Raw genomic sequence first — 12,737 nt, forward strand, 5'->3', positions numbered from 1 at the left:
GGGATAGGCATCTTTGACCATTTCGGTGTTAGGGTGGCATAGTTCCGAACCCGAAGGATCGGTAACCGACACAATTTCGGTCTTCGAGGCCGGCCGATAGGCAAAATGTGACCAGAAGGGACGAGGTTCTCCTGACCACGTGGCCCTCGACTTGGTGGGGTTTGTCCGCACAATGTGGGCGCTTTCAGGATGAACTTTAGCCGGGGAGCGTTTGGGCGCCCCGGTCTGATACTGCCGCCCACGCGCAGAACAACTTGTGAGTGCACGTGGGTCCCGGCGGTCCCACTGGCCTAGCGCTACCATGTTTAGACAGCGAACTCCGTCCCCGGGCACCGGCACCTACTCCCAGAAGTTTGAGAGAATAGCGGCGCCAGGCACGGTAGGACACCCGCGGAGCCCCGGCGGACCAGGGACGCGCGAGCCTACGCGTTAGCGTGCTACGGCGGAATCAACGGCTTCGGCCACGGTCGGGTCGATACTCGGCCCGGTCGCACCGGGAATGAACTGGTTCGACGCCCGCGCTGGAGAGGTCGCGGGCGACTGAGATGTATTAACAAATTAATTAATTAATTTGAGACGTCCGATTTCTAGTGTTTGGAAATTTGGAAGAGCTTGACCCTAGCCTTTCCCTTGCGAGGGCAAGGAGGAACTTAACGCTTGACACTTAAGCTTAGTTTGAAGTACACCCTGACCAGCGCTCACAGTGGGACGGCAAGGCAACCAGAAGGGACGAGGTTCTCCTGACCACGTGGCCCTCGATCTGGGAAGCGAGAGGCGTTCCATTAGTGGACGCGCCCCTCACGCCCGACATTTGGGCGGCCCCGGCAGGCCGTTTGTTTTGACGTTCCGTGACAGGCCCCGCACCCCCACCTCCAGGCCGACCGGGCGACCGGAATGAATCCCGGTGTCCCGATCCGAACCTTCAGAGCGGGCCGGCTGGGGAGTGACTGGCACCCCGTACCTGCACTTTCCGTCCCTGCGGTCCCAAATACCGGAACCACCCGAATACCACTTTATTCGACAAAATGAGGTGCGGCCTACATCTAGGCAAGGCAGGTACGCACGTCATCGCGAATTATGACGTCATCGCGCTTTCACCTTAAAAGACTTATTTGATATAAGTTAATATTTTGATATAAGCCTTAGAAAACCAACCCTATAGAAGTCAATACCTCCAACGACACAGGCGCGCATTCGTGCCGCGTGACGTGGTGACGTCATCGCGCTTTCACCTTAAAAGACTTATTTGATATAAGTTAATATTTTGATATAAGCCTTAGAAAACCAACCCTATAGAAGTCAATACCTCCAACGACACAGGCGCGCATTCGTGCCGCGTGACGTCATCGCGCTTTCACCTTAAAAGACTTATTTGATATAAGTTAATATTTTGATATAAGCCTTAGAAAACCAACCCTATAGAAGTCAATACCTCCAACGACACAGGCGCGCATTCGTGCCGCGTGACGTCATCGCGCTTTCACCTTAAAAGACTTATTTGATATAAGTTAATATTTTGATATAAGCCTTAGAAAACCAACCCTATATAAGTCAATACCTCCAACGACACAGGCGCGCATTCGTGCCGTGTGACGTGGTGACGTCATCGCGCTTTCACCTTAAAAGACTTATTTGATATAAGCCTTAGAAAACCAACCCTATAGAAGTCAATACCTCCAACGACACAGGCGCGCATTCCTGCCGCGTGACGTGGTGACGTCATCGCGCTTTCACCTTAAAAGACTTATTTGATATAAGTTAATATTTTGATATAAGCCTTAGAAAACCAACCCTATAGAAGTCAATACCTCCAACGACACAGGCGCGCATTCGTGCCGCGTGACGTCATCGCGCTTTCACCTTAAAAGACTTATTTGATATAAGTTAATATTTTGATATAAGCCTTAGAAAACCAACCCTATAGAAGTCAATACCTCCAACGACACAGGCGCGCATTCGTGCCGCGTGACGTGGTGACGTCATCGCGCTTTCACCTTAAAAGACTTATTTGATATAAGTTAATATTTTGATATAAGCCTTAGAAAACCAACCCTATAGAAGTCAATACCTCCAACGACACAGGCGCGCATTCGTGCCGCGTGACGTGGTGACGTCATCGCGCTTTCACCTTAAAAGACTTATTTGATATAAGTTAATATTTTGATATAAGCCTTAGAAAACCAACCCTATATATAGAAGTCAATACCTCCAACGACACAGGCGCGCATTCGTGCCGCATGACGTCATCGCGCTTTCACCTTAAAAGACTTATTTGATATAAGTTAATATTTTGATATAAGCCTCAGAAAACCAACCCTATATAAGTCAATACCTCCAACGACACAGGCGCGCATTCGTGCCGCGTGACGTGGTGACGTCATCGCGCTTTCACCTTAAAAAACTTATTTGATATAAGCCTTAGAAAACCAACCCTATAGAAGTCAATACCTCCAACGACACAGGCGCGCATTCGTGCCGCGTGACGTCATCGCGCTTTCACCTTAAAAGACTTATTTGATATAAGTTAATATTTTGATATAAGCCTTAGAAAACCAACCCTATAGAAGTCAATACCTCCAACGACACTTCAGGATCTTCGTGGTCTTCGGGGTGTTTTGGGTCTTCGGGGTGTTTTGGGTCTTCGGGGTGTTTTGGGTCTTCAGGGTGTTTTGGGTCTTCGGGGCCTTTTTGAGCCTCAGGGTATTCAAGGGTATTTTGGGTCTTTGGAGTGTTTTGGGTCTTCGGGGTCTTTTGAGTCTTTAAGGGTATTTTAGGTCTTCAGGGGTCTTGGTGGTCTTAAGGGTCTTAAGGGTCTTGGGGGACTTAAAGGGTCATCAAAGGTCTGAGGGGTCTCAGCAGTCTAAACGTAATTAAGAGGGTTTTAATTTTATTTGAGCAAGAAGAAGACGTTTTGGTCGCATATAAACATACATACAAACAGACAAACATACATAACCATATATGTTTGCTCTATTATAATAAAGATATTGGTATTGTATTCTTCTCCTACTGTTCCCATTGACCTACTATTTTTTTTATTGGTATTCTCTACTGGTCCAGTATTTCACTTTCCTTATTGAAACCAGTAGATCCTACAGGTCCAATTTCCTTTGGGATTTTTATGGGATTTGTCCTTTTGGTTTTCTCTGGGATTTTCAACCTGGGTTGCCAGGGAAGAAATAGTCCAACAATGTGCATACTTGAGGAAGAAAATAAATCCTACTTGAGGCCATGCATGCTCCTGTGGTTTGGCTGTTTGTGGTTAGAAGATTCAGCAGTGGAAACCTCTTCACAGGTGTGATTGGTAGGCATTTGATTTTTCACTGCCTTAACAATATAGGAATTATTCACTTTCTTTATTCTGGTTTGGTCAATTATTCTCAAAATCAAATCAACCAAGCCAAATCAACCACTTGGTGTTCGTGTCAAAACTTTGGTAACGTTTATTTGTTGTACCTTTGTGCAATCTCCTTCATGGGCCTTACATCTCTAGTGGGCCTTAAAGGATATTATAGATTAATTTTACCAAAATGATTCATGCACTACAGAAAAAGTGAAAATTAAAGATGTGCCAATTAAAATGACATCACATTAATTCAATGCCAAAAAAGATAGTGCCTCACCTTGCTCTCTAGGCTTGTCGGATGAAATGCATTGAGCACGGGGTCAGAGTGCGGGTCTTGAAGGCTGTACTGGACTGAGAAAGATATTGGTCGTAAAAAGTCGGTCACTTCCTAATAAATAAAAAAAACGAGGGAAACACCGGTGCACAAATGACAAAGGTGATTGAATGTGAAATTCAGAATTCTTATCAGAGAGTGGAGGCGTCAGTGAAGGAAAACTGCTCATGAACCCACGAATGATAATAGGAGCGATGCATACTCCAAAATCATTAACAATCAATGCATAAAGGAGGGGAGATATAAAAAAAAGGTCCGACCATATTCAGCCTTTACTTGGCCTGTTTTCAATGAAACTATAATTATTTAGAATGTTAGAAATGCAAGCAGCATACATGCAGATAGAATCCCAGATGGCGGCAAGTCGGGGCCTGTCCCACGAACACGGTCAGATTTTTCTGGACTTGACGGTGAAAGCGTTCATTGAAAAGTGCTCGTGTAGCCAATCTCGGGCTGTCCAGTTCAGCCAGCATGCTCAGAGCTTGTGGCAAATAAGAGGCAAGAAGTGATACAAGTCAGGAGACGACGATGGTTCACGAGCGAGTGGTATTCAATGACAAAGGTCAAAACCGACATTGAAAATATATAAATAGGAATGTATCTGTTATGAGACTAGTTAGGTTCTGACTGTTATGAGACTCAAAAAAAAAAAAAAATGGCCTCTAAAGGTGGTTTTAGACTAGTTAGCTATACAATACCGAAAATTCGGTTCAATTCCGAGAACTTTGAAAATTTGACCTTTGTGACCTTGAAATGTCAAAACGAAGGTTACTGCCCTTGAAATGAGATAGAAAATAATGTATAATCAGTTATGAGGTTAGTTAGCTACACAATACCGAAAATTCGGTTCGATTCCGACAACTTTGAAAATTTGACCTTTGTGACCTTCAAAGATCAAAGATGCTGAAATTTGTTGGAAAACTTGTATTTCATGATGTATGTGATAATATAAGATCATGTACGACATTTCACCCTATCAGGAAGCGAACAATGTAATAAAACCATCAAAAATCGACTTTTCTAAATTTCGTGACCTTGTGACCTTGACCTTGGGGCGAAAATGAAAAATCGAGCTCCGTGGGGCTAGACACATGACATTGGCCTAACCAAATACCGAAACCCCTGTCAGATTCCACCAATTCCCTCGGAGAAGATGTCGCTTGAACTCGATTACCCCCTAAAAAGACATCTTTTTCGGGCGTGGCTCCGCCCACAATGGGCGCAATACGCCCACTTTAGGCAGGACACAACTAGATCATGATATCAACCTCCCACCCAAGTTTCATCAAGATCGGATGATATCATCGGGTAGTTATGCTGCGGACAGACAAACACACAGACACACACCCATGACGAATATAGTGGTCACTCTGTTTGATAACTCATGAACCAATAATATGAGTTCCCTTACAAGGAACTTCAATACAAGAGGTCATTCATTACATTCATCGATCTTGTACAATTTTTGTCAACTTATGGTTGTTGTTGGTGCTATATCGTATTTATTATATTGAAGCAGCACGTTCCATTTTATAAGTCTTTGATATGACTCTGCAGGGGTTCAAACTACTGACCTTCCAGACTCAGAGGACGTTTCAACCATTATGCCACTGAGTCTGGTGATGAAAATACTGTAAATCAGTTTGAAGATGTTATTGCTGACACCACTGCCCCAATTTCTCTCCACTCCTCTCCCTCATTGATACAAAAAACTTAAGGAAGGTATATTTCAAGCCTGACATTTTCTCCAGCTTTGGGGTCTTTTCTACATGGGTTTATATTTACATGTTGGCCTGTGTGATTGGTGTTTATTATCACTTTACCCAGACTACAGCTGACTAAAATGATGCATCTCCGGAGTTTGGAATCGTTGGGATAAACTCGATGTGATGTCACATAGAAATTGTGATTTGAGATTACACAAACAATACTTCCTCCTCTCTGGCCAATGGCACAGGAATCCTCATTGACAAAGAAAAAGAATGAGATGTCATCACTACTAAGCAAAAATAATACCATGCGTGGAGTCTATCAAGATAACTGTGACATCACTTGCTTGATGTTGTCCTTTCACCCCAGCCCCCTTCCCGAAACAATTTACCGTATTCATATTTCTTCAAACCATTCCAATGCCATACTTTTTGACTGAATCTCCAACAAAATGGAACAACTTGTAATGTGTCTGGGTCTTGATGGGTCATGGTCATGCTCGGTGCTTTCACTTCCAGAAAAACAGCTGCCTGATTGGCTGAATTTGAACTGGGCATGCGGATGGTAATATCACACATGCATGTGTGCTCGCATGCACGCACATACATACACACATACACTACAGCCGCATGTCTTTCAACAACCAGAAGAAAAAGCAAAGAAAGAAATCAAAAGCGCAGGGGCATCAGATAATTCATAAATAAGAGGATCTCTGTCCCGGCAGGAGAATGGCCATTCACACGTGCAGGAGAATGGCCATTGTCATGCACAGGAGAATGGCCATTGTCATGCGCAGGAGAATGGCCATTGTCACGTGCAGGAGAATGGCCATTGTCACGTGCAGGAGAATGGCCATTGTCACGTGCAGGAAAATGGCCATTGTCACGTGCAGGAGAATGGCCATTGTCATGTGCAGGAGAATGGCCAATATCACGTGCAGGAGAATGGCCATTGTCACGTGCAGGAGAATGGCCACTGTCACGTGCAGGAGAATGGCCATTGTCACGTGCAGGAGAATGGCCATTGTCACGTGCAGGAGAATGGCCAATGTCACGTGCAGGAGAATGGCCATTGTCATGTGCAGGAGAATTGCCATTGTCATGTGCAGGAGAATGGCCATTGTCACATGCAGGAGAATGGCCATTGTCACGTGCAGGAGAATGGCCATTGTCATGTGCAGGAGAATGGCCATTGTCACGTGCAGGAGAATGGGCATTGTCACGTGCAGGAGAATGGCCATTGTCAAGTGCAGGAGAATGGCCATTGTCACGTGCAGGAGAATGGCCATTGTCACGTGCAGGAGAATGGCCATTGTCACGTGCAGGAGAATGACCATTGTCACGTGCAGGAGAATGGCCATTGTCACATGCAGGAGAATAGCCATTGTCACGTGCAGGAGAATGGCCATTGTCATGCGCAGGAGAATGGCCATTGTCACGCGGAGGAGAATGGCCATTGTCACGTGCAGGAGAATGGCCATTGTCACGTGCAGGAGAATGGCCAATGTCACGTGCAGGAGAATGGCCATTGTCACGTGCAGGAGAATGGCCATTGTCACGTGCAGGAGAATGGCCATTGTCATGCGCAGGTGAATGGCCATTGTCATGTGCAGGAGAATGGCCATTGTCATGTGCAGGAGAATGGCCATTGTCACGTGCAGGAGAATGGCCATTGTCACGTGCAGGAGAATGGCCATTGTCACGTGCAGGAGAATGGCCATTGTCACGTGCAGGAGAATGGCCATTGTCACGTGCAGGAGAATGGCCATTGTCACGTGCAGGAGAATGGCCATTGTCACATGCAGGATAATGGCCATTGTCACATGCAGGAGAATGGCCATTGTCACATGCAGGAGAATGGCCATTGCCACTCTGGGATGGAAGGGAAATCATATATCGACAAGCCTGGGAGCATTCAGATAAGTCACTGGAGGCACTGGAGGCCTGACTGCAGCTCATCCGAAGCTTCCACTTCGACTCAACTCCACTTAACGCAATTGGACTGCAACTCTATACTGCAACTGTTCTGGCTTCTACTGGGCTGGACTCTGTACTGTCTTCAAAGTCTAGAAGATAAAGACACTGAACCGCTTCAAGTGGCTGACCATGGAAATAGATAGGAGGGTTACTTTGACATTCCTTCCGGAGTAAATGGAACACTCTGCCCATATCTGCAATGGAATGTCATGGACAACAGCATGCGTTGTCTATATTTGCTTATCCATCCCATTTGTTTATGAAATGTAGTTCCTACAGGAGGCTGTATTTTGTAAGTAATGAAAAAAAATCCTTACATTCCTCACACTCTCACCCTGTCTCTCTGAAAAAAAACATCTGGTGAACCCTCCAATCTATTTCCTTTTTAAAAACCTCTTGAAGAAGTTGTCACGAAAACTTTTGGGCCTCACTATCAACCATGATATTTGTTGGACAAACCACATAACTAAGTTACCCACCAAAGGCAGCTGCCGAGTTGACATCCTCCATCGTTCCAAGGTTTTCCTTTGCACATCTGAACTTTTAACCACCTATACTCCTATAGGGTAGGACCTTCATCCAAAGCTTGATGGAGTACTACTCCTTCCATCTGGGCTGGCATGCCTGCCTCACACCTTGCTCAGCTTGACGCTGTGGAAACCCAGGCCTTCAAAATCATTGGAATCTCCTGCAATGGAGCTGCCTGCGTCCCTGGGCCTATCACTTTCATCATCCGTGGGCCTTTATCATCGCAGACAGACAGGTCGGTGGTCTCTCTGTCTTCTACTTTCTCATCTTGCACCCTCTTCCCTCACTGTGCTCTGTTTTCCATGCCAAATCCACCACTTCCTTCCCAGGTTATTGCCCCCCCCCCCCCCTTCCTCACCCTCTTCCTCATTATTTTCTGCAATTTGGTTCATCCCCAGTATTCCATACCTCTTTCGTGTTGTGTTTGAGCTTGTAACCAGCTTGTTCACCATATGTATCCTCATTCCGATTCCCTTTGATCTCAATCGTCCCCATTCCCATTCTCCTTCCATATGTGCCTATACCCTGCTGTCGGTGTATTACCCCTCTTTCCACTATGTTGTTCTTGTTCTGTTATTTTCTGGTCTATTGCGTGTTCTAGCTCTTCCATCAACACGCCTTTGTAAACAAAAAGAGCATAATGAATAAAACAGAAAGATTGTAAAAAAAAAAAAAAATTTGTTCTTCCAAATACATCCAAACCAAAACCTGAAATACATCTACCGGAGAAAGGTGCAACATAGAGAAACTCTACAGTTAGTCATTTGAATTTATTGGCATGACTTGAAGCCGACAATGCTTTAGTCCTTCACTTAGAATCCTTAACTTCCCACCCCTCTTCTTAGGTCTCAGTACCAATGGTGCTCCTGGGAAGACGTGGAGAGTAGGCAGTTGCAGTGAAGCACACTGATGCCCGGATGCAAGTGGCTTCTTTGCTGCTACGGTAGCAAGATTTGTGCAGCAGATCAATTGTGGTTGGTGAGAAGGTGACAGTGACGTCCACATCTACAATACTTCGCGAACTGCATCCAGAAAGGGGGGAAATGAGCATCAACAGGGTAGTTCTTACATTTTCTCAGAAAAATACGATTCGTTTACCTGGAAAATCCAAAACTGAATGGAAATGGAACAAACAAAAAATCACGGGTACATGATGTGAGACTGCATGGTGGGAAACGAACCAGTAACTGTGCTTTCCAAACACTGCTATCAATCCATTAAGTTTCATATTCTAATCAATGGCTCTTCTGACATCATCAGCGGTGACAGCTGAACAGTAATCGGCTTTTCACCGAGGTAGAACACCATTCACTTTTGTTGAATCCAGAATCAGATTAAAGTATTGTTCAAACAAATACAGGTTGAAGGAAGTTGCCGATTTTGATGCAGACGAGCCAGGGCAACAACAGCATGTGGTTATGCAGCAATGGTACATTCACTTCCCTGGGAACTTGGAATTTTAAACAAACAATGAAGAAACTTGCTCAAAAATAAGAATTTTAATTAAATCTTTGAAATATGAGGAGACAGTGACTTGTACTTTCGACTGCAGCATGTGAGAAAAGATGTCTTGCAGTTGGCTGAAACGTGTTCTGGTTTATAATCCTTTTTTGAAAATATAAATAGTTAGTGCAATTATGTTTTTAAAATATACACGTGTATATATAAATGTATCCAAAAAACATCTCACCTATCACCTAACAAATGCCCCACAAACACATGTGACACACAGCCCTTCAAAAGAGTAACCAACAGCCTGCCACACATTCAATCTGTTTAGGCATACATTTTTCTAAAGTAAACAAGGTGTATGAATTTCAGATGGAAAAGATGATATTAAAGTTAAAATGTAATATCTCACTTAGTTGCAGTCTGAAAGACAGAATAGCCAACTGCTAAATACAGTACCGGCTGCTGCACTTGCATATCCGTGGCCTCATGGTCGGTAGTTGCAGGAGTCCGCGTGTACACACCTCGATAGCCCGACGTCTGTGTGGATACCATAACTGTCCTATACATATTATTACCCTGCGCTCGCGAAGCGAAAAGCGTGGTTAAGCATTCAGTTGGGTACGTGTGCCGTGCGCCGTGCGTGTCTGCATTTAAAAAATTCATTTTCTCGGCAACCGTTGGTCCGATTGACATGAAAATTTCACCATAGGAGGGCCTCCTCTGGTAGAATATTGTAATTATTATGACGTCATACGTCACATGGTACAGGCGCCATCTTGGAAAAACTTTGCACCTCTATATCTCTGAAACCACTCCATGGAGAAAATTGAGACCTGGCTCATTGTCAAGTACTCCCCATGGGGAATAAGATATGTTAATGATGTCATCGGTGCCTTCGTTATGACGTCATAATTCGACAAGGTCAACACTTATCCGATCGTTATTAATTTTTTTTTAGGCAACTGTTGGTCTGATGAACACGACATTTTCACCAAAGGAGCGCCTCCTCCTTTAGAATCTTTTAATGATAAACATGACGTCATAGATCACTTGGTACAGATGCCATCTTGGAAAAACCGAAAAATGTGGCACCTTTATATCTCCAAACCCGCTGCACGGAAAAAATTGAAACATGGCTCATTGTAAAGAACTCCATATGGGGAATTGGTGTTGTTAACGATGATGTCATTGGTGCCATAATTATGAAGTCATAATTCGACTGGGACAACGCTTAGTCTGATCACTTTGAAATGTATTGAGCGTGATCTATGCAACAATTATATTAGAGAATATAAATTTATGATGTCATCGCTCACGTGGTCTGGCAGCCATATTGGATCAAAGAAGAAAAAAAACGTTCAAAAACAGAAGAGTTGGCTCGCAACAAGTTGACTGCGCAGGGTAAGTATCCTTTGAATACCATCTAGTTCTGTACATGTAACACTGCCGATATTCTGTCATATATATATATATATATATATATATATATATATATATATATATATATATATATATATATATATATATATATATATATATATGTATGTATGTATGTATGTATATATATATATATATATATATACTGTATATATATATATATATATATATATATATATATATATATATATATATATATATATATACATATATATACATATATATATATAGTTAACTAAGGAAGCACACGAACCCCATGACATGACACTGACATCATGTGCATAAATTATACCAATACATCACCTCCAAATTAGGAGGCATCCACACGGTACTCAAGTCTTTGCAGACTGAGATTAAAGCTCTATGGGCACAAATAGACAAAGGCAGAGATGTCGATCTAGATTTCGCCCTCACTATGGGCCTTATGAGGCCTGCCTTTTTTATAATAAAAAAGGTTAAAAAATCAAACATTTAAACAGCCTTGGATGTGCACTTTGACCCCACGGCCAAGGCACGGCCAAGGCATGGCCAAGGTATCTATCAAGACTGTCCTATTGGCATGCACATGCACTTCAACCCAAAGGTTGAAGCACATGGTCAATCAAAACACATGCATCCTGACGTGCGGACGTGAACCCAAACACAAGTAATCAGTCTCTCTTCTATCTGTGTACTCAATGGTGTCTGTCATGCTGAAGCCGTACCTGGAAATTTAAAAAAAAAAAAAAGCAAAGAAGGACACATCTTTATGCATAGGGACGTTGTGGCCACTCTGTACATATGTTATATATATATATATATATATATACAGTATATATATTGTTGTGGATATGAGAATGTTTTTTTTATTTTATTGTTGTGGTAAAATGTTGTTGTAAAAGGTTGTCATAAAATATCACCCCTCCTCCCTCCGTTGTGGTTGTATAAAGGTCAAAGGGCGTTCCCGTAGTTAGTCCATAAAAAACATACATGCAGGACACGATATATCTTTTCTTTTGATAGTTATCTCTTATTCTGTGTTTTAGGATAAGGCTGTGTCTCCCATTAATTAAAAGTACTCCATTGCACCAGTGAAAGAGAATAGACCCCCTTTCCTTCCCATCCCCAAAAATCTCCCTTTCCATCCCCTCCAAAACCTCCAATGACCTCATATTACATCCCCCTCTCGTCATTGGCGAGCCTCGATTGCCCATATTACCTCCCCTCCAATAACCACCATTGACCACGAGGCTCGGGTCGGAGAAGAAAGGCGTGTCGCACCTCGTCAGAGGGGAGGAGGGGCGCGCCGCCCGTCGTCATCCAGGGCGGAGCCCGAGGGTCGCGCGACCAACCAGGGCCGAGGTGAGCACCCCCGATGGGCGTGTCCAAAGCGCCGGGGGGCGTGATCGCTGGGGGCGCTATAAAAGGGCGCAACCGGAAGTGGACCAAAAAAGAAGAAGAAAGGGAGATGCACTCTGGGTTGGTCGGAGAAAGAGAGAGAGAGGAGGAGTTGGTTGCACCGAGAGAGAAAGAGAGAGAGAAGAGTTGGTCTGAGTCGGGTGCCAAAAAGGAGGGTCAGTGGTCACAGTTGGTTGCGGTGGTGAGAAGTCGGTGGTGAGAAGCGAGTAAGACAAGGCCTGGCAAGGCAACTGCAGGCCGCCGCAGCAGCGACACCCGGCAACCGCAAAAGGGGGCAGGAACGGCGGCTGCTGAACGTGCCGGTTGTGCGGCGGGACCCCCCCTTGGACCTCTCCCTCTCCCTCCAGCCATCCACATCCTGCGATTCCTGCAATTCCCCGTGTGAGTCGTCTTTGTTTGTTCTGTCCTGGGTAATAAGTTAAGTCTGTAGATAAGCTAAATTTGCACTGTGTCACCTGCGTCTTGTACTTGTAAATAAACTGAATTGCTTTTTGTTGCTTGTGTGTAAATAGTAGAAATAAATTCAGTAGTAATATTTCAAACCTTTTTTTTGTCT

The 12,737-nt window shown here is 44.1% G+C and overlaps 1 protein-coding gene across 2 annotated transcripts in view; it reads right to left on the reverse strand.

Annotated features, from left to right (window-relative positions):
- ITGA11 (integrin subunit alpha 11) overlaps window positions 1-12,737 on the reverse strand; it is a 206,370-nt gene that overhangs the window by 68,000 nt on the left and 125,633 nt on the right. For both annotated transcript variants that reach the window (XM_068108969.2, XM_078771963.1), the window contains 3 exons: window positions 8,750-8,916; window positions 4,016-4,161; window positions 3,624-3,734 (listed from right to left, as the gene is read on the reverse strand). In XM_068108969.2, coding sequence (XP_067965070.2) covers window positions 3,624-3,734; window positions 4,016-4,161; window positions 8,750-8,916 — 424 coding nt within the window. The remainder of the gene's footprint in view (window positions 1-3,623; window positions 3,735-4,015; window positions 4,162-8,749; window positions 8,917-12,737) is intronic.

The sequence above is a fragment of the Myxine glutinosa genome, chromosome 2 (genome assembly GCF_964187855.1).
Source record: "Myxine glutinosa chromosome 2, kmMyxGlut1.1, whole genome shotgun sequence".
Lineage (NCBI taxonomy): Eukaryota > Metazoa > Chordata > Myxini > Myxiniformes > Myxinidae > Myxine > Myxine glutinosa.